Below are 21,408 nucleotides of genomic sequence, written 5' to 3' on the forward strand. Positions count from 1 at the left end.
CAGACGTGACGACGACGACACAACTCTGGAGCTTTTAACGGAATAAAGATTTTTTGTTTTGTTGGCAGCTCTTTGTTAAAACTTGTGTCCACTTGTCCTTTTTTACCAGCTAGACATCATTAATATACAGAATAAAACAAATCCTAGTATGATGTGGTATTAGACATATATAATAACAGCATGTGAATATTTGGAAAAAAAAACCTCAGCTTTATAAATGTAGTAAAATAATTGCAACAGGACTAGTCAAAGCCCCATTTTATTTTGAAATGACTTCCACCCTTTTCTGTTCAAACTGCGAACAGCATCCAAAACGTTTTTGTTTTTTTTTTCAATTTAAATTCCAGCTTATATCAATTCTATTGGCAAATCCATCCATTATTTTTTTTTTACTGCTGGTCCCCTCGGGGTGGCAGGGGTGCTGGAGCCTATCCCAGCTGCACCTTGGACAAGTCGCCACATCATCACAGGTGTGTTGGCACATACGGTTAAACGTAATAGCAGGCACAAAATGGTGTGCTTATTTTGGTAATAATTCAATTTGAAATAGCTGCAGTCATAATTTATTTTGTAAAAAAATAAGTTGTTTTTTGTGGGAGTAAAATAAAAAGAGGAATACAGTATTAATTTAAACATAAAAAAATATTAAATTATTGTGCCTCTAATAACAACAAACGATCTGAAGGGGTTAATTAAGCATTTTAATACAATAATACACATTTATTTGGAAAAAAAAAACTGAACCAAAAAAAATGTCATGCACAAAATACATTTAATTGTGTTGATAAATGTTCAACTTTACTTTTGGACCATTTGTCTCTCTGTCTCTCTCTCTCTCACACACACACACACACACACACACACACACACACACACACACACACACACACACACACACACACACACACACACACACACACACACACACACACACACACACACATTATTGAAAGAGTGTGTAGTTTGTAACATAGCAGCAGCTCTGCCAACAATGGTGGACAAATATTGACATTGGACACTTGCATGGCCCAACCTTGACTTGTGTGTGTGTGTGTGTGTGTGTGTGTGTGTGTGTGTGTGTGTGTGTGTGTGTGTGTGTGTGGGCAGTGGAATGTAACTGTAGTTCAGTTGGGAGGAAATAAAGGTGTGGTAGCTCCATAAGGAAACAAAAAAAAAGTGTTAAGACGACTTTAAATAAAGGTGATTGGCAACGTAAGATAATTATTTGGTAGCAAACAGAAGGATGCTGGCACATAAAAAAGGTAAACAATGAACATGTGATGTCAAAGAGGGGTTAGGATTGAGGGTTTGGGCTCAGTGCATTGGCGTTTCCTCGCTGGGCTTGTCCTCCTGTTGAGGATCCACAGCGGGAATGGCGCCGCTCTCTAGCTTGCCGCCGCCGACGTCGCCACTGGACGGACTCCTCAAGCTAGTCTGGAACAGCAAAAAACAAGAAAAAAAACAAATTGTGAAAGTAGTTGATTGGACAGGCAACAAATAAGTAAAGAGAACAAGATATGTTATGATACATATTGCATATTATAGGGCAACATTTTTACCTTCCATGTCTCCACTTTCTCCCCAAAGGACTTGAAAGAAGGAGCGTTCCTGCAAAAAATGGTGCAAGTGAGCAGTCAATCACTGACTAGCAGGTGGGATGTACTCATCTTTTTTTAAAGTATACTGAAAAGAAAGCTGCCTGCTTTGAAATGATTTCTAAGGTTACATAACATAGTAGAACATATATGTGTGTGAATGTTGTCTATCTGTGTTGGCCCTGCAATGAAGTAGCGACTTGTCCAGGGTGTACTCCGCCTTCTACCCGAGTGCAGCTGGGATAGGCCCCAGCAAACCCGCGACCAGCGGTAGAAAATGGATGGCTATAGGTTGAATATGTTTTTATTATAATTTGTATCACTTTTTTGGACCCTATTGAAAAATTAATGGGTTTGATTGATTTTTGATTGCATATATTAATATTTATATAGCCACTTTATTTCAGATCCATATCACAGAAGAAAAACAGATAAAGATGAAATAAATAACATTAAAGCAGCAGAATAAAAAAAATAAATACAATTGTAAAACCTTCCACAAAAATGTCCAATATTAAATAAATGAATTATATGGTTGTTTATATATGTTTGAAAAACATTGTAAGCCTCTATGCGGTGTCTTAAATTACAAAACCCCAGACCAGTGAAGTTGGCATGTTGTGTAATTCGTAAATAAAAACAAAATACAATGATTTACAAATTATTTTCAACTTACATTCAGTTGAATAATGAGGTGGCGACTTGTCCAGGGTGTACGTCACCTTCCGCCCGATTGTAGCTGAGCTAGGCACCAACGCACCCCGCGATCGCAAAGGGAATAAGCGGTAGAAAAATGGATGGATGGATGGATGGATGGATTCAGTTGAATAGACTGCAAAGATAAGCTATTTAATGTTCGAACTGAGAAACTTTTTTTTTGCAAATATACATTAACTTGGAATTGAATGGGAGCAACACATTGGAAAAAGTTGGCACAGAGGCATTTTTACCACTGTGTTACATGGCCTTTCCTTTTAACAACACTCAGTAAACGTTTGGGAACTGAGGAGACCAATTTTTGAAGCTTTTTAGTTGGAAATTTTTCCCATTCTTGCTTGATGTACAACTTAAGTTGTTCAACAGTCCGGGGTCTCAGTTGTCATATTTTTAGGCTTCAAATTGCGCCACACATTTTCAATGGGAGACAGGTCTGGACTACAGGCAGGCCAGTATAGTACCTGCACCCTTTTACTATGAAGCCACGCTGTTGTGACACGTGGCTCGGCCTTGTCTTGCTGAAATAAGCAGGGGCGTCCATGATAACGTTGCTTGGATGGCAATATATGTTGCTCCAAAACCTGTCTGTACCTTTCACCATTAATGGTGCCTTCACAGGTGTGTAAGTTACCCATGCTTTGGGCTCCAATACTTAATAATATTACTAATCCTAATACCATCACAGATGCTCGCTTTAAACTTTGCGCCTTAAACAATCCGGATGGTTCTTTCGTCTTTGTTCCGAAAGACATGACGTTCACAGTTTCCAAAAACAACTTGAAATGTGGACTCTTCAGACCACTGAACATTTTTCCACTTTGCATCAGTCCATCTTAGATGATCTCAGGCACAGCGAAGCCGGCGGCGTTTCTGGGTGTTGATAAATGGCTTTGGCTTTGCATAGTAGAGTTTTAACTTGCACTTACAGATGTAGTGACAAACTGTAGTTACTGACAGTGGTTTCTGAAGTGTTCCTGAGCCCATGTGGTGATATCCATTACACACTGATGTCACTTTTTGATGCAGTACCGCCTGAGGGATCAGTGTTGGTTTTTAGCCTTGCTGCTTTCGTGCAGTGATTTCTCCGGAATCTCTGAACCTTTTGATGATATTACGGACTGCAGATGGTGAATGTTCTTAAACTGTTCGACAATTTGCTCACGCATTTGTTCACAAAGTGGTGACCCTCGCCCTATCCTTGTTTGTGAATGACTGAGCATTTCACGGTAGCTGCTTTTATACCCAATCATGGCACCCACCTGTTTTCCCAATTAGCCTGTTCACCTGTGGGATGTTCTAAATAAGTGTTTGGTGAGCATTCCTCAACTTTCTCAGTCATGTTTGCCACTGGTGCCAGCTTTTTGGAAACATGTTGCAGGCATTAAATTCCAAATGAGCGAATATTTGCAGAAAATAAAGTTTTCAAGTTTGAACGTTAAGTATCTTGTCTTTGAAGTCCATTCAATTGAATATAGATTGAAGAGGATTTGCAAATCAGTGTATTTTGTTTTTATTTACCATTTACACAATATGCCAACTTTACTGGTTTTGTATAATCAAAATGATATCATTGCAAAATAAAATAAGATTAAAAAAAAATATATATATATATATATATATATATATACAGTATATATATATATATATATATATATGTACAGTATATAATATTAAATACATGTATAGATTACCATGTATGTTTTTTATATTGCATTTTTGCAGCAGAACTGGAAAAAAACATTGTCAGCATTTATGTATATCATTTTAAAAGAAATATTAAAAATAAATACATCTTAAAAAGTAGAGTCTGACAAATAAACATTAGAAAAGGCTACACAAGTGACAACCTTACCTCATGACAGGCATGCTAGCAGAGTGCTGCAAAGAGCGCTTGCTAGTCAGCAGCGTTAAAAAAAAATAGAGTTGGGGAGGGGGATTAGTGGTCATTGCAACATCGTCGGTACACTTTTACTACGCGCACACGCACACACTATTGAGTAGTGTTGATCCTGCTACATCCTATTAGGTCTGATTGTGAGTGAGTGTGCTTATCCTTTGTACTTTAAGGGGAGGGGGCAACACACACACTCAAACACACGCACGCACACACATACACACTCGCACTGACCCTTTTTGCACCCCAACCCACTCATCCACAAGGTTGCATTTCTAAGCAATCAGGAGCTTAGAGGAGCCTGATAATCTTGTTAGCATTTTGCTAATCCACACAGGGGGGACAAGACAGAGCGCCACTTAGGGGGTCTGATGTACGTTGGCTTAGGCCGAGGGTAATTAGCACGGCTGCGTTATGAGGATGACGCTAACTAGCATGCTAACTGTTGCTCTGTGCTAACAGGCAGGACATTCCAGGTGGTCTCACCTGACGTCCTCCAGCTTGCGGCTGATGACGAAGCCCACGTTGGAAAAGGCCGCTGTGGCCTTGAGGCCGGCGTGCGACAGCGTCTCGGACGTCCTCTTGTAGCTGAGAGGGAGACAGGAAGACGGTGATGTCCAAGCAATGCGATGAAAATGTGCCTCAGGGCGTCAGACGGGAGCTCATTTCCTGCCAGGGAGACGCTCCATAACTTCCCGCGTGCTCGAGGAAATGACGAGAAGAAGCAAAGGTAATATTCGAGCGGCGCGAATAACCAGCGTGACCGTAAAAGCCTGATTGGCTAAGATTGCATGGAACTTCCTGTTTGCAGGCGTGGGTACGTACGCCGAGGAGGTGGTGACCTCCTGCCAGGTCTTGGTGAAGTTGTACTTGAGCTCGTTAAGAGGCGTCACTCCCAGCTTCCTCTTGATGTCGGCCAGCTGTCTCTCCTTCGCCGCCAGCACCTGGGACAGCGTCTGGATCTCCTCCTCCACCTGGACACACAATTACAAGCTCCTAATTAACGTACAACAATTATCAGTGAGCCAGTCTTCTTGTTTGCACTTCTTATTGACTTACGTTGTAAGCATGCGCTAATTAGCTGCTAACCACAGAATAGTAAACAAAGCGATTGAGTTGCGTTACTTCCAAAACCATAATGTAATTTACAAATAATGTAAATAATTCAATGTATATACTCTGATGATTAACTTATGTGATGACTGTATTATTATGATAGTATATATTTGTACCATGAATTGATTAACGTGGACCCTGACTTAAACAAGTTGAAAAACTTAATCGGGTGTTACCATTTACAGTGGGGCAAAAAAGTATTTAGTCAGCCACCGATTGTGCAAGTTCTCCCCCTTAAAATGATGACAGAGGTCTGTAATTTTCATCATAGGTACACTTCAACTGTGAGAGACAGAATGTGAAAAAAAATCCAGGAATGCACATTGTAGGAATTTTAAATAATTTATTGGTAAATTATGGTGGAAATTAAGTATTTGGTCAACCATTCAAAACTCTCATTGATGGAAAGTTTCGGCTCAAAATCTCACGATACATGCCGCCATTCATTCTTTCCTTAACACAGATCAATCGTCCTGTCCCCTTAGAAGAAAAACAGCCCCAAAGTATGATGTTTCCACCCCCATGCTTCACAGTAGGTGTGGTGTTCTTGGGATGCAACTCAGTATTCTTCTTCCTCCAAACTTGACGAGTTGAGTTTATTCCAAAAAGTTCTATTTTGGTTTCATCTGAACACATGACATTCTCCCAATCCTCTGCTGTATCATCCATGTATCCATTTTGGTATAAACTCAACTCGTCGTGTTTGGAGGAAGAAGAATACTGAGTTGCATCCCAAGAACACCACACCTACTGTGAAGCATGGGGGTGGAAACATCATGCTTTGGGGCTGTTTTTCTGCTAAGGGGACAGGACGATTGATCCGTTTTAAGGAAAGAATGAATGGGGCCATGTATCGTGAGATTTTGAGCCAAAAACTCCTTCCATCAATGAGAGGTGTGAATGGTTGACCAAATACTTATTTTCCACCATAATTTACAAATAAATTATTTAAAATTCCTACAATTAGCGTCTTTGGTCTGGATGACACGATGTCCAATATTTCCCAAAACAATTTGAAATGTGGACTCGTCAGACCACATAACACTTTTCCATTTTGCATCAGTCCATCTTAGATGAGCTCAGGCCCAGAGAAGCCGGCGGCGTTTCTGGATGTTGTTGATAAATGGCTTTTGCTTTGCATAGTAGGGCTTTAACTTGCACTTACAGATGTAACGACAAACTGTATTTAGTGACAGTAGTTTTCTGAAATGTTCCTGAACCCATGTGGTGATATCCTTTAGAGATTGATGTCGGTTTTTGATACAGTGCCGTCTGAGGGATCGGAGGTCACGGTCATTCAATGTTGGTTTCCGGCCATGCCACTTACGTGGAGTGATTTCTCCAGATTCTCTGCACCTTTTGATGATATTATGGACCGTAAATGTTGAAATCCCTAAATTTCTTGCAATTGCACTTTGAGAAACGTTGTTCTTAAACTCTTTGAGAATTTGCTCACGCAGTTGTGGACAAAGGGGTGTACCTCGCCCCATCCTTTCTTGTGAAAGACTGAGAATTTTTAGGGAAGCTGTTTTTATACCCAATCATGGCACCCACCTGTTCCCAATTAGCCTGCACCTTTGGGATGTTCCAAATAAGTGTTTGATGAGCATTCCTCAACTTTATCAGTATTTATTGCCACCTTTCCCAACTTCTGTTTATCAGTTTAAACATCAAATATGTTGTCTTCGTAGCATATTCAACTGAATATGGGTTGAAAATGATTTGCAAATCATTGTATTCCGTTTATATTTACATCTGACACAATTTCCCAACTCATATGGAAACGGGGTTTGTATGTCTGACAATCAATACGCTAATATAATCCACCTTTGGGGAACCTCACTCCATTCACTTGAATGTTGTAGATTCATAATATTTTAATAGTTCTATAATGGTCTGACACAAAATGTTGTATTTCTCTTATACTTACATAGTTCTGTTTGGCAGCCTGTGGAACATCACTCCGTTCTCTTTAAAACAAGCTGGAATGTAAATATATATACAAAATGTGTTCTTTGTCTTATGTTAGATTTAGATTGATCGAATATTCGATGATGTCTGTTCTCTTTAAACCAGGCTCTGATGTAGAAAAATATACACAATTTTACGATATTTTTCGAACTATTTCACCTTTCTCTTGTACAGATGTGACAGAGAGATTGATCTGATGTCTCCACAATTGACACGCTAACCTTAGCCAACCTTTGAGGAACTTCACTCCATTCACTTTGAACTATGGGTGTTGTTTGTAGATATATACAACATTACTATATATTTCATCTATCTCTTGTCTTACACTACAGCAGGATTGATCTGATGTCTGACAATCGATAGGGTAAAATGTTTAAATTTTTGAGGAACTTCACTCCATTCACTTTAAACCAAGGTGTGTTGTAGACATATACAGCATAACTATATTTTCAAACAGTTTATTTGTCTTATACTATTGCGAGATATGTCTCACGTCCTACAGTCGACACGCTAAAGTTAGCCAGCCGGGGTAAACTCACTCCATTCCCTTAAAACCAGTGTGTATTGAAGATTTATATATATAGTAAATCATTAGATATATAATAATAGTCTTGACAGAACATTTTGCATTTGACTAATGTGGCTGTTAATGTTAGCCAGCCTGGGGAACCTCACTCCATTACTATATGTATAAATATTAGTATTTCTTTAATCTACTTCTACTACAACAGAATTGATCTAATGTCTGACAATCAATACGCTAACATAATCCACCTTTGGGGAACCTCACTCCATTTACTTGAATGTTGTAGATTCACCATATTTTAACAGTTCTATAATGGTCTGACACAAAATGTTGTATTTCTTTTATACTTACATAGTTCTGTTAGCCAGCCTGTGGAACATCACTCCGTTCTCTTTAAAACAAGCTGGAATGTAAATATATATACATTCAAAAAATGTGTTCTTTGTTTTATATTAGATTTAGATTAATCGAATATCCGATGATGTCTGTTCTCTTTAAACCAGGCTCTGATGTAGAAAAATATACACAATTCTACGATATTTTTGGAACTATTTCACCTTTCTCTTGCACAGATGTGACAGAGAGATTGATCTGATGTCTCCACAATCGAAACGCTAACGTTAGCCATCCTGGGGGACCCTCACTCCACTCACAACACAGCAGTCTGCATAGCAGCAATGTAGAAAACTGTTTATAATGGACATTAGCCAGGTGACTCCATGGGCCGCTCACCTTCAGTAGCTCTATTTGCAGCTCCTGGCGCTCCTCCTCGGTCATGGCGGGGGGAGGCGATGGGGGCCCGACACTCATGGCCACGTCCTGTCCTACCTCGGCGACAGGATCTAGAAGATGCTGCTGCTGGTGACCTGAAAGGTAAACAACACTATCATGTACACTTGATGGTGAGTTGGAAAGCGGCGCACAGGATGTCCGTTAGATAATGAAGGAGTGGACTGAAGCGAGCAGGATCAGCGTCAATGACAGCAAGAACCTTCTAGATGAAGAAGTTTTGGGACAGCTAACAGTAGGTCTCTATTTGTATAGCTTCCTTTCTTTTCTGTTAAGGATTTCCACAATCTAGTTGGACTTTCTTGGTCACTTTGTGAGGTCACCAATTTTAGACCTGGGAGATGTACTTTCAGGACAAAAGTATTGGGACACAGAGAAAACCAGATGACTAAAACAAGAAGTTTGAAGCTGTACAAATATTTACCTTATTTTTCGGACTATAGGTCGCAGTTTTTTTTCATAGTTGGCCAGGGGTGCGTCTTATACTCTGGAGCGACTTATGTGTGAAATTATTAACACATTACCGTAAAATATCTAATAATGTTATTTTGCTCATTCACGTAAGAGACTAGACGTATAAGATTTTATGGGATTTATCGATTAGGAGTGACAGATTGTTTGGTAAACGTATAGCATGTTCTATATGTTATAGTTATTTGAATGACTCTTACCATAATGTTACGTTAACATAGCAGGCACCTTCTCAGTTGGTTATTTAAGCATCATATAATGTACACTTATTCAGTCTGTTGTTCACTATTCTAACAAAGCAGAAGGCTAATCCCCACAGAACACCACTTCCCTCCATCCTGAAGACGGATTTAGATGAAAGATGCGAGACTACTGGTCTGGGTAAGGAGTCTGTTAAATTAGAACAAGTTTTTTCTGCTTTGAGTGTTTCAGAGTTGGACATGTGTTTTACTGAGGTGGCAAACTATGATGTGTGCAGTTTATCAAAGCAACAAACAAACAATCGAAAAATCCCCGTTACTGAGGTGGCTAACTATGATGCGTGCAGTTTATCAAAGCAACAAACAAACAATCGGAAAATCCCCGTTACTGAGGAGCCTAACCATGATGCGTGCAGTTTATCAAAGCAACAATCAAACAATCGGAACATTCCCGTCGTATCAATTCCTAGATATGGTCGTAATTATACTGACTGCACTGGGCATAATAAACACAACATTATTAATATTGCTACTACGGATAATTTGATCAAAAATTCCCTAAAACAGCCCACTACCTATAATATAGGTTTTTTAAACATAAGATCATTGTCTCCCAAAACGTTGTTAGTTAATGATATCATCAGAGACAACAATCTTAACGTCATCGGTCTCAGTGAAACCTGGCTTAAACCAAACGACTTTTTTGCGCTAAATGAGGCATGTCCTCCTAACTTTACACATGCGCATATTGCCCGTCCGCTTAAAAGGGGTTGGGGGGTCGCACTAATATACAACGAAAACTTTAACCTTAGTCCTAACATAAATAATAAATATAAATCGTTTGAGGTGCTTACTATGAGGTCTGTCACACCGCTGCCTCTACACCTGGCTGTTATCTACCGCCCCCCAGGGCCCTATTCGGACTTTATCAATGAATTCTCAGAGTTCGTTGCTGATCTAGTGACACACGCCGATAATATAATCATAATGGGGGACTTTAATATCCATATGAATACCCCATCGGACAGACAACATTCACACTCACATTCACAAGGGAATAAGCGGTAGAAAATGGATGGATGGATACCCCATCGGACCCACCGTGCGTAGCGCTCCAGACTATAATTGATAGCTGTGGTCTCACACAAATAATAAATGAACCCACGCATCGCAACGGTAATACGATAGACCTAGAGCTTGTCAGGGGTATCACCGCTTCCAAAGTTACGATACTCCCGTATACTAAAGTATTGTCCGATCATTACCTTATAAAATTCGAGGTTCAGACGCATGTTCCTCAAACTAATAATAATAATAACTGCTATAGCAGCCGCAACATTAATACGGCCACAACGACAACTCTTGCTGACCTACTACCCTCGGTAATGGCACCATTCCCAAAATATGTGGGCTCTATTGATAACCTCACTAACAACTTTAACGACGCCCTGCGCGAAACCATTGATAACATAGCACCGCTAAAGTTAAAAAAGGCTCCAAAAAAGCGCACCCCGTGGTTTACAGAAGAAACTAGAGCTCAGAAATGATTCTGCAGAAAGCTGGAACGCAAATGGCGCACGACTAAACTTGAGGTGCACCATCAAGCATGGAGTGATGGTTTAATAACTTATAAACGCATGCTTACCTTAGCTAAAGCTAATTATTACTCAAATCTCATCCACCGTAATAAAAACGATCCTAAATTTTTGTTTAGTACGGTAGCATCGCTAACCCAACAAGGGACTCCTTCCAGTAGCTCCACCCACTCAGCTGATGACTTTATGCAATTCTTTAGTAAGAAAATTGAAGTCATTAGAAAGGAGATTAAAGACAATGCGTCCCAGCTACAACGGGGTTCTATTAACACTGACACGATTGTATATACGGCGGATACTGCCCTCCAAAATAGTTTCTCTCGTTTTGAGGAAATAACATTAGAGGAATTGTTACAACGTGTAAATGGAATAAAACAAACAACATGTTTACTTGACCCTCTTCCTGGGAAACTGATCAAGGAGCTCTTTGTATTATTAGGTCCATCAGTGCTAAATATTATAAACTTATCACTTTCCTCGGGCACTGTTCCCCTAGCATTCAAAAAAGCGGTTATTCATCCTCTTCTTAAAAGACCTAACCTCGATCCTGACCTCATGGTAAACTACCGACCGGTGTCTCACCTTCCTTTTATTTCAAAAATCCTCGAAAAAATTGTTGCGGAGCAGTTAAATGAACACTTAGCGTCTAACAATCTATGTGAAACCTTTCAATCCGGTTTCAGGGCAAATCACTCCACGGAGACAGCGCTCGCAAAAATGACTAATGATCTATTGCTAACGATGGATTCTGATGCGTCATCTATGTTGCTGCTCCTCGATCTTAGCGCTGCTTTCGATACTGTCGATCATAATATTTTATTAGAACGTATCAAAACACGAATTGGTATGTCAGACTTAGCCCTGTCTTGGTTTAACTCTTATCTTACTGATAGGATGCAGTGTGTCTCCCATAACAATGTGACCTCGGACTACGTTCAGGTAACGTGTGGAGTTCCCCAGGGTTCGGTCCTTGGCCCTGCACTCTTCAGCATCTACATGCTGCCGCTAGGTGACATCATACGCAAATACAGTGTTAGCTTTCACTGTTATGCTGATGACACCCAACTCTACATGCCCCTAAAGCTGACCAACATGCCGGATTGTAGTCAGCTGGAGGCGTGTCTTAATGAAATTAAACAATGGATGTCCGCTAACTTTTTGCAACTCAACGCCAAAAAAACGGAAATGCTGATTATCGGTCCTGCTAGACACCGAACTCTATTTAATAATACAACTCTAACATTTGACAACCAAACAATTAAACAAGGCGACACGGTAAAGAATCTGGGTATTATCTTCGACCCAACTCTCTCCTTTGAGGCACACATTAAAAGCGTTACTAAAACGGCCTTCTTTCATCTCCGCAATATCGCTAAAATTCGCTCCATTCTGTCCACTAAAGACGCTGAGATCATTATCCATGCGTTTGTTACGTCTCGCCTCGACTACTGTAACGTATTATTTTCGGGTCTCCCCATGTCTAGCATTAAAAGATTACAGTTGGTACAAAATGCGGCTGCTAGACTTTTGACAAGAACAAGAAAGTTTGATCACATTACGCCTGTACTGGCTCACCTGCACTGGCTTCCTGTGCACTTAAGATGTGACTTTAAGGTTTTACTACTTACGTATAAAATACTACACGGTCTAGCTCCATCCTATCTTGCCGATTGTATTGTACCATATGTCCCGGCAAGAAATCTGCGTTCAAAGGACTCCGGCTTATTAGTGATCCCCAAAGCCCAAAAAAAGTCTGCGGGCTATAGAGCTTTTTCATTTCGGGCTCCAGTACTCTGGAATGCCCTCCCGGTAACAGTTCGAGATGCCACCTCAGTAGAAGCATTTAAGTCTCACCTTAAAACTCATTTGTATACTCTAGCCTTTAAATAGACTTCCTTTTTAGACCAGTTGATCTGCCGTTTCTCTTTTTTCTTCTATGTCCCACTCTCCTTTGTGGAGGGAGTCCGGTCCGATCCGGTGGCCATGTACTGCTCGCCTGTGTATCGGCTGGGGACATCTCTGCGCTGCTGATCAGCCTCCGCTTGGGATGGTTTCCTACTGGCTCCGCTGTGAACGGGACTCTCGCTGCTGTGTTGGATCCGCTTTGGACTGGACTCTCGCGACTGTGTTGGATCCATTATGGATTGATCTTTCACAGTATCATGTTCTCATATGTTCTCATAGTCATCAGTATCATCAGTATCACAGTATCATGTTCTCATAGTCATCATTGTCACCGACGTCCCACTGGGTCATTATTGTCACCGATGTTCCACTGGGTGTGAGTTTTCCTTGCCCTTATGTGGGCGTACCGAGGATGTCGTAGTGGTTTGTGCAGCCCTTTGAGACACTAGTGATTTAGGGCTATATAAGTAAACATTGATTGATTGATTGATTTGTACATGCTATTGTAATGTAATTAAGCTAGCGTCGTTAGCATTAGCAAATATGCTAACACATTTACAAGTGTCTGTGTCAGAATTTTGTGAGTTTGGTAAATTTACAAACAAAGTCATAGTGACAGTATTGAATCTTTTTCGCTGATTGGAGAGCTAGCTTCCACAGCTAGTGGGTCGATGACGATGATTTCTGTTTCGTTTGAAAAGCTGTTTTACTGCTGTGTGACAGGCACCGTTTACAAACAATTGGAGTATATAAAAAAAAAATTGCTGAGTGCGGCTTGAATACTACAATAGCCAGGGGAGTACGGTATTGCTTTTTTTTCTTAATTCATGCACTTGAAAACATTATCATGTGGCTATGCATGTGCAGATTAGATTCAGAAAGACGTACCAAAACAAACTGGTTTAAAAATAATTTGAGGCGCCGTTACCCAAGTGGAGGGGAGAAGAGTAGAAAGCAGGGAGAAGAACAGTTTTATTCAAACAGGCCATGGTGTCTACTTTTTTTTTGGTGACAGCAAATGTACACGATCTACACAGCAAGAGCTATTGTCAGTCCAAGATGCAAAGGAGAGTGAAGTTTTTCATCACAAATATGCGAGTAGTAAAGCGCTGGAAATGGCCAACTATTGTAACAGAAGTAGGAAGTAGCAGAAAGACAAACAGGAACTTGAGACGCACTTTTTAAAAGTCAACAACAGTCTCGCCTCTCCTTTAAACACGGCCATCATCAACTTAGCCACCAGTCACACACTTCCGGCTTTCACAATAATAGCACTACTCGTCAAAAATTACTATGTTGTTTTTGTTATGCGCGGGGCCACAATCAGTCATCCTGCCTGGGAACCCCAAATGAATAAATAGGCCCCTGGACTTGGTCATAATATGCTGCCCACTTTGGTAGTTAAAATGCTATGAGAGGCAAAGTTCAGACTACATTAAAAAGTGGTTTGAAGTGAAAATTGTGACCATGATTTCCCCACACAGACGCATGCTGCCAAAACTCCCACACCATTCCAAACACCCCACTTCTTCAGGCAAAAAAACATGCGAGAGCGCACAAAAAGGAGAAGTATCAAGTCTAAAGGCAGAAGTTTGGCACATCACTTCCGGTTTATTAGCGCTACGCAAACATCAGCTGATGAGCCGATGAATGAGTTGAGGATTTGCGTCCTTGCTAGAAGACCTCAGAGGCCATGATTAGGTCAGCGATGGTCAACAAACAAGCCGCTCTTCTTCTTCTACTGAACCTGTCGACGTTTTACCTCGGTTCGGGAGGGCCGGCGAACTGGGCGGCGTGTTGCTGTAGGCGGGCGACAGATACATGTAGCTGGCGTTGACGCCTTGCTCAAAATCAAAGGGTGAGCGGTACTCCTCCAGAGGTTCCATCTTCTCCGGTCGCTCATCTACTGATTGTGAGCATGTGACTCGTCGTCGTTTCAGGATGTTGGACTTTCTGCTCCTTCTTCAGTCCATTCTTTCCAACACTAACATGCAACATGATGTGCTGCTGCTTCCAACCCTCTCGTCCATCCATCCATCCATCTGATGCCTCCCGCTCACGTGACCCCCAGGGCTTGGCGATGAAATGAAAAGCGTAATCTGCAGTGTCCCAGATTACAGCCAAGCGCTAATCCGGGCCGGGCCTGTCCATCTTGGAGCGGCGGTAATGCTAGTCACCCGGAATGGAGGAGGGGGGGTAGGCGTGGGACGCCAGAGGCAAGACAGCGTGCGTGAAAGTCAGCAGGAACGTGTGTGTGAGGATGCAAAGGCATCCCTAATAATATGTCAGCTGCTCTCAAGGCTGTGGAAATTTAAATTGGAAAAAAAATTGACAGTGAGATGTCATCAAGACATGCGATGAGGTGGTGACTTGTTCAGGGTGTACCCCGCCTTCCGCCTGATTGTAACTGAGATAGGCACCAGCGCCCCCTCTACTCCCAAAGGGAATAAGTGGTAGAAAATGGATGGATGCATGTCATCAAGACAAATCCCCACAAAGCATCATTCAATTGTAGCGCCCAAAGACAATTACAAATGAAACCCCAAATATGTCATGATCATGTTGGTTTACAGAAGTTTAAGTAAAACAATGTAATATTTGTCTCATGCTACTTATTGATCTAATGTAAGTACATTGTATTTTGTGAATGCTTAGCATGCTGACTTATTTTCGTTAATTTTGCAGGCATACACCTTAGAGCAGGGGTGTCAAACTCAATTTACATGCAGGGCCACATGGAGAAAAATCTACTCCCAAGTGGGCCGGAATGGTAAAATCCCGGCACAATAACTTAAAAATAAGGACAACTTCAGATCTTTGTTTAAAAATAAAACACGCACTTTCTGAAAATGTAGAAATTATATTGTTGTGAGGCTTTTTTTTACACTTTCATGTTGTGGTTAATAGTATTTCCTATCTTTATTTGTCGTTATTTATATTTTCTGAATAAATTACGTGATAATGTTCATTAATTAGTCAACTCATTGGTGTTAATTTTCAATCTTTCAAGATAAATTGCATGATGTTATTTATGTAGTTTGATCATTTTCCTCGACTGATGTACTGACATCATGTGGTTTATTTTGTACATATGTACCATCATCTACAAAGATACAAAGAATTGCTATTGCGACATCCAGTTGACACATTTAGAACAGCTGTTTCTTTCATTCATCATGCCGCGGGGCGAATAAAACCTGTTCGCGGGCCAGATCCGGCCCTTGGGCCGTACGATTGACACCCCTGCCTTAGAATCGTGTAACTTGGTACATGACACAAGCTAACTGTTAGCATGCTAGACAACTAACATTATCGTGTTAACTTTTTTTAGCTGCACATTTTACAGTCATAACTTGGTACTTGACACATGCTAGTAACAACCTAACTTTTTTGCCAAATTTTCAGCCGAACACCTTAGACATACAAATTGGTACTTGACACCTTCCATCCATCCATTTTCTACCGCTTATTCCCTTTTGGGGTCGCGGGGGGCGCTGGCGCCTATCTCAGCTACAATCTTCTAACGGTTATCCACATTGTTAAAATACAAAGAGTGCAACAAAACATCAGCATTTAGCATGAGACAACAACATAAACATATTCCATAATAATGTAATATTACAGGAATATTACTGGAACACAAACTTCAGCAAATGTGTTTTATTAACAAAGTCCACATGAGGAGCAGCTCTCTGCTCACATGGGAGTACATTCCACCATTTAGGAGCAACTGAGTCAAAGGCTTTATCACCTTTAGTTATTCATTTTGTAAACAAGTACTGTCGAAGGAGGGTCAGCAGACCGCAGTGACCCAACAGCAGTGAAAAGACAACATCTGCCAAGTATGCAGGCACCTGACCATGGAGGACCCAAATGGATAATATTTTGTACTGTATCTTGAAGTCACTCTGGCTTCCTGTGCACTTAATATGTGACTTGTAAGGTTTTACTAATTACGTTTGAAATACTAAATGGTCTAGTTGCGTACTTTTTTGCTGATTGTAGTGTACAATATGTCCCGGCCAGAAATCTGCATTCAAAGAACTCCGGCTTATTAGTTATGCCCAGAGCCCCCAAAAATGTATAAAGCTTACAGAAGGAGCATATATTTGCCCAGAAGTATTCCGTTTAGGCAAACGCAAGAATAGCCTTCATGGATGTGGCCATCTTGATTTCTGACAACTGGAATGTGAATAGCTCTGACTTCAAACTTCCAAGGTAAACGGAATGCACAGTCACCTTCAGTCAAAAACTGAACCGGGGGCACTCTACACGAGACTGGGACGGTCTCTGACTTAAGGGCCAACACAGCAGCCTAAGAGAAAGATCACGTGCTAAAAAGGATTCCAAACATTAAAGGGCGGTCCCTGAAATGTCTTGTCTACCCAGGACTACAAAAGACACGCCAACGTTTGCCAGCCTGGTGGAACATCACTGTTTTGTAGCTCTATACAATGTTTCAATAATTGGAGTAGACTGAAAGAGTCCAAAATAACCCCCAAAACAGACCCACCAGACCGTAATTTCATATGGGTTATACTTGTATAGCGCTTTTCTACTTTTTTAAGGAACTCAAAGCGCTTTGACACTATTTCCACATTCACACAATGGTGGCGGGAGCTGCCATGCAAGCTGCTGACCAGGCCCCATCAGGAACAAGGGTGAGGTGTCTTGCTCAAGAAGACAACGGACGTGACTAGGATGGTAGAAGGTGAGGATTGAACCATGAACCCTCAGGTTGCTGGCACAGCCACACTCCCAAACGCACCACACCGTCCCATATAAAGTAAAATAAAATGCATGCTTTTAATTGAAAATGTTGACATTTTAATTTAATAGACTTTATTGGTTTGGAGCTGTGGATTTCTCATATACTGGATTTCCGGCAAAAAAACAATCGACCAAACTAATTTCATCTCCCGGCTTCCATAGTCCGAGAACAACGCATGAGGCACCGCTGGTTGAACAAACGGCCCTTTGAGCCCGGCCTGATTAAGCACAGCATCAGATCAATTATCCTAATATTTGCAGCATAGCCTGTCACATGACGACCGCCGACAACGAGAATCACGAGACCGGATGGCTGCCCAGACCATCCTGTGTTGCTTGGCGGTGTTTTGTTTACATGACACCAGCTGGATGTACACAAAGAAACATATTAAATCGGTAATCTATGGTGAAGAGTACGATAACATTGTTGATGTGCTCTTGTCGTGCTGTTTTCTCTCTCCAGCGCGGCTTGAAAGCATCCGCTGTGAGTCTCGGTGGAAATCTAATAAGACAAAAATGAACGGTCATAATCAATCTCATTCGGGCCGGTCCACCAGGGCGGAAAAAACAACGTGGGAGAGTCTGTGCTTCGTTTTTGATGCTTGGATATCTGCGAGCACACATTTGTACATTAATGTCATGCAAAATTAAGTTTTCTTGCATAATGTACAAGTAATTTACCATTTTAGGAGCTACAAAGTAGCCGGAATGCTGCTTCACACTCTGCATTTACTGCAAAACAATGAAATGTGGCAGGAAATAAGATCTGGGACGGTATAGCTCGGTTGGTAGAGCGGCCGTGTCAGCAATTTGAGGGTTGCAGGTTCGATCACTGCTTCCGCCATTCTAGTCAATGCCGTTTTGTCCTTAGGCAAGACGCTTTACCCACCTGCTCCCAGTGCCACCCACACTGGTTTAATTGTAACTTAGATATTGGGTTTCACTATGTAAAGCGCTTTGAGTCACTTGAGCAAAAAGCACTATATAAATACAATTCACTTCATTTAATCTGTCAATGCACAACTTTTGTTATTTTTAACATTAATTGATTGATTTTATTCAGGCTTAAAGGTGGAAGAGGGGTTAGTGCGTCTGCCTCACAATACGAAGGTCCTGAGTAGTCAGGGTTCAATCCCGGGCTCGGGATCTTTTTGTGTGGAGTTTGCATGTTCTCCCTGTGAATGCGTGGGCTTCCTCCCACTTCCAAAGTCATGCACCTGGGGATAGGTTCATTGGCAACACTAAATTGGCCCTAGTGTGTGAATGTTGTCTGTCTATCTGTGTTGGCCCTGCGATGAGGCGACTTGTCCAGGGTGTACACCGCCTTCTGCCCGATAGTAGCTGAGATAGGCACCAGCGCCCCCGCGACCCCAAAGGGGAATAAGCGGTAGAAAATGGATGGATTCGTTGGTCTTTTTTGGTGAGCATCTCAACATCATACAGTATTTAAAGGGTTAGATGTCAGACACTTGCTACTACAGATGGCTGTTGCCGCAAATAGTAGCAAATGTGTTCTTGGTCTCCTTTCAAAACTACACATTTCAGGGAATAATTATGTCCATTGCAGAAGACATACAAGATAAAGTGTCTCAACTATGGACTTTAGGAGCCACAAAGCAACTGGAACGCTGTTTTACACTTTGCATTAACTACAAAAGAATGATTTTTAGATTAGTTTTTTTCTTTTGTTTGTAGAGCTTGTCAGCTAACCTTAATGGTGAGTCACTCAATTGATTATGGATTGTGAAATCTCTGACTGACAGAACCTGATTGAAGGCATTTAACACACACAGGTATCCACTTTGTCGCATAGATTTGTATGTAGCAATGTTAATAATAATAATAATAATAATAATAATACATTTGATTTGATTTAGCGCTTTTCTGAGCACTCAAAGATGCTTTACAGGATAAAAAATGATTGAAATTTTAAGTAATAATATAAAATACAGGAAATATAAAAGCAGTACATTGTAAAATACATAATAACACAGGACAATTATAAGACAGGACATTACAAGACACAGAACACTAATCACAGGTTAAAAGCAGATCTGAAGAGGTGTGTTTTGGGAAGGCTTTTGAAGGTTCTGGGCAGTCACGGATGGGTCCTGGAAGAGTGTTGTAAGCATTTCACCAATCTCGCGCACTTTGCAAATTATACTTAATTTCCGTTGTGCGCAAGCAATTTGCATATCGCAAAACGAGATTTTGTGGATGGTTTAGTCAGTGACCCTACATTATTATATTTTATAAATAGTAAACCAAGTTGTGGTAGTAGTTTAGTCAGGAGTTTAGTCGTGGATGTACACTGTATAGAGGTTAGGGTTGGACTGATTTGAGGGCAATATAATATAATAATGGGTTATACTTGTATAGTGCTTTTGTACCTTCAAGGTACTCAAAGCGCTTTGACACTACTTCCACATTTACTCATTCACACACTGATGGAGGGAGCTGCCATGCAAGGCGCTAACCAGCACCCATCAGGAGCAAATACTCAGTTATTTTGTCCAGACTACAAATTAATAGATTTACATAAGTATTTAATAAGTTATTTTGAAACCAAAAACATTTTTTTGCGCCCATTGATTTGCAAAATGTGCACCACACATTATTCAAATATATAGCTGGAAGCAATTTGCAAAAAGATTGCGCATAATACAAATTTGCGCATTTTGCAAATTGCTCACATTGGTATTGTGCCTACAACACTAACAAGTCAGGTAAAAGGCACACCTTTGTTTTATTCACTTGCTGCTGAAACGTAAAACCTGGCCTGTTTGAATACTCCCAGGTTGAAATATAGACCACTAAACAGTTTGCTAAGACTAACACAAGACAAGCACCAACCCAAATGTTTGGACTTTTTGAAGATGACACACGTTCCCTCTTTTACCTCGCCTTCCGTGTTAGTTCGAGTTCTTTGCAGACATTCTGGCAACATCAAAATACACTTTAAATGCATTCAAGATAGGAAATATAGTAGGGCAGAGTAAGCTAGGTTGCTATCGCACTCGTAAAGCTGAAGTTGTATTTTGTTTTTTTAAATTGTATTCCTATGATAAGAAAAGCCTGTAAGGACTGGATTACCTGTGTCCGCATCCATCATTTGTGCGTCTGAGGAGTGGATTCCGGGTGTAATTTGGAAAGTTCCAGACGACTTGGAGCGCCACAAAATGCGGTAAACTCTTCCTTGTCTCTTCTCCTTTCTTGTCCGTCCAGCGCTGCCATTCTGGTGGCGACGTAAGGGGCGCGGCTTGTCTCATGACGTCATCACGTACGCGTGTAAACAGGCAACCACGTGGGTGTCAAAGTAAGGGCTGTCAACATCATTTTTAGCTTATTTTTTTCTATAAAATACGACCTTGATGTGCAAAAACTAACATGTTTTTAAGATGTTTAAATTATATACACTCATCCGACATATAAAAAAAAATACTTTGGGCTTTTTTAAAAAAAAGCACATTACCTGAATTGTGTGGATCCGTACTTGTATTATGACATATTTGCACCCTTGCTCTGAATAGCATTTGCAATACAGCCTCTGGTCAACGTGGAGATTTATTAATGTTATCTAAAGCCCCACTGCTGTTCACACGCTGCGTGCAAAGCCCTTAATTGGACAGCACTGAAACTTTACACCCCTGCTATGCAAGCTATCACAAACTACAGACGCGGGCGAGAGGTGGGGGCGGTGAGAGGTTCTCATTAACGACCGCCACTTGCTGGGCTTGAACGTAACTGCAGGGACATACTGTACTGCACTGTACTGTACTTTACTGCACTGTACTGTACTGTACTGTACTGTACTGTGCGGCAACATACCAGTATGTCATATTCAAGGGCGCAATTTTGC

The 21,408-nt window shown here is 41.0% G+C and overlaps 1 protein-coding gene across 3 annotated transcripts; it reads right to left on the minus strand.

The window, feature by feature from the left end:
* Window positions 1-1,072: 1,072 nt before the first annotated feature.
* Window positions 1,073-20,807, minus strand: tpd52 (tumor protein D52). 3 transcript variants are annotated; one of them, XM_061908501.1, is made up of 7 exons: window positions 20,643-20,807; window positions 8,552-8,685; window positions 5,032-5,180; window positions 4,693-4,794; window positions 4,165-4,206; window positions 1,560-1,608; window positions 1,073-1,434 (listed from the first exon to the last, which is right to left on the minus strand). In XM_061908501.1, exons 1-7 carry the CDS (start codon window positions 20,659-20,661, stop codon window positions 1,315-1,317), a joined length of 615 nt encoding a protein of 204 aa, XP_061764485.1. In that variant the 5' UTR covers window positions 20,662-20,807; the 3' UTR covers window positions 1,073-1,314. The 3 variants fall into 3 exon arrangements, with proteins under 3 accessions (XP_061764485.1, XP_061764483.1, XP_061764484.1); XM_061908499.1 differs by lacking the exon at window positions 20,643-20,807 and adding an exon at window positions 14,542-14,851; XM_061908500.1 differs by lacking the exons at window positions 4,165-4,206; window positions 20,643-20,807 and adding an exon at window positions 14,542-14,835.
* Between the last annotated feature and the right edge of the window lie 601 nt (window positions 20,808-21,408).

Source organism: Nerophis ophidion, linkage group LG08, assembly GCF_033978795.1.
Source record: "Nerophis ophidion isolate RoL-2023_Sa linkage group LG08, RoL_Noph_v1.0, whole genome shotgun sequence".
In the NCBI taxonomy this organism is placed as follows: domain Eukaryota; kingdom Metazoa; phylum Chordata; class Actinopteri; order Syngnathiformes; family Syngnathidae; genus Nerophis; species Nerophis ophidion.

Bases quoted from the DNA above. Each gene is read 5' to 3' on its own strand.
- tpd52 (XM_061908499.1), bottom strand. From the start codon at position 14,665: ATGGAACCTCTGGAGGAGTACCGCTCACCCTTTGATTTTGAGCAAGGC. The intron at 5,181-8,551 runs GTGAGCGGCCCA...TTGTGTGTCCAG, and splicing joins TGCAAATAGAGCTACTGAAG to GTGGAGGAGGAGATCCAGAC. The intron at 4,795-5,031 runs GTACGTACCCAC...TCTCCCTCTCAG, and splicing joins GAGGTCACCACCTCCTCGGC to CTACAAGAGGACGTCCGAGA.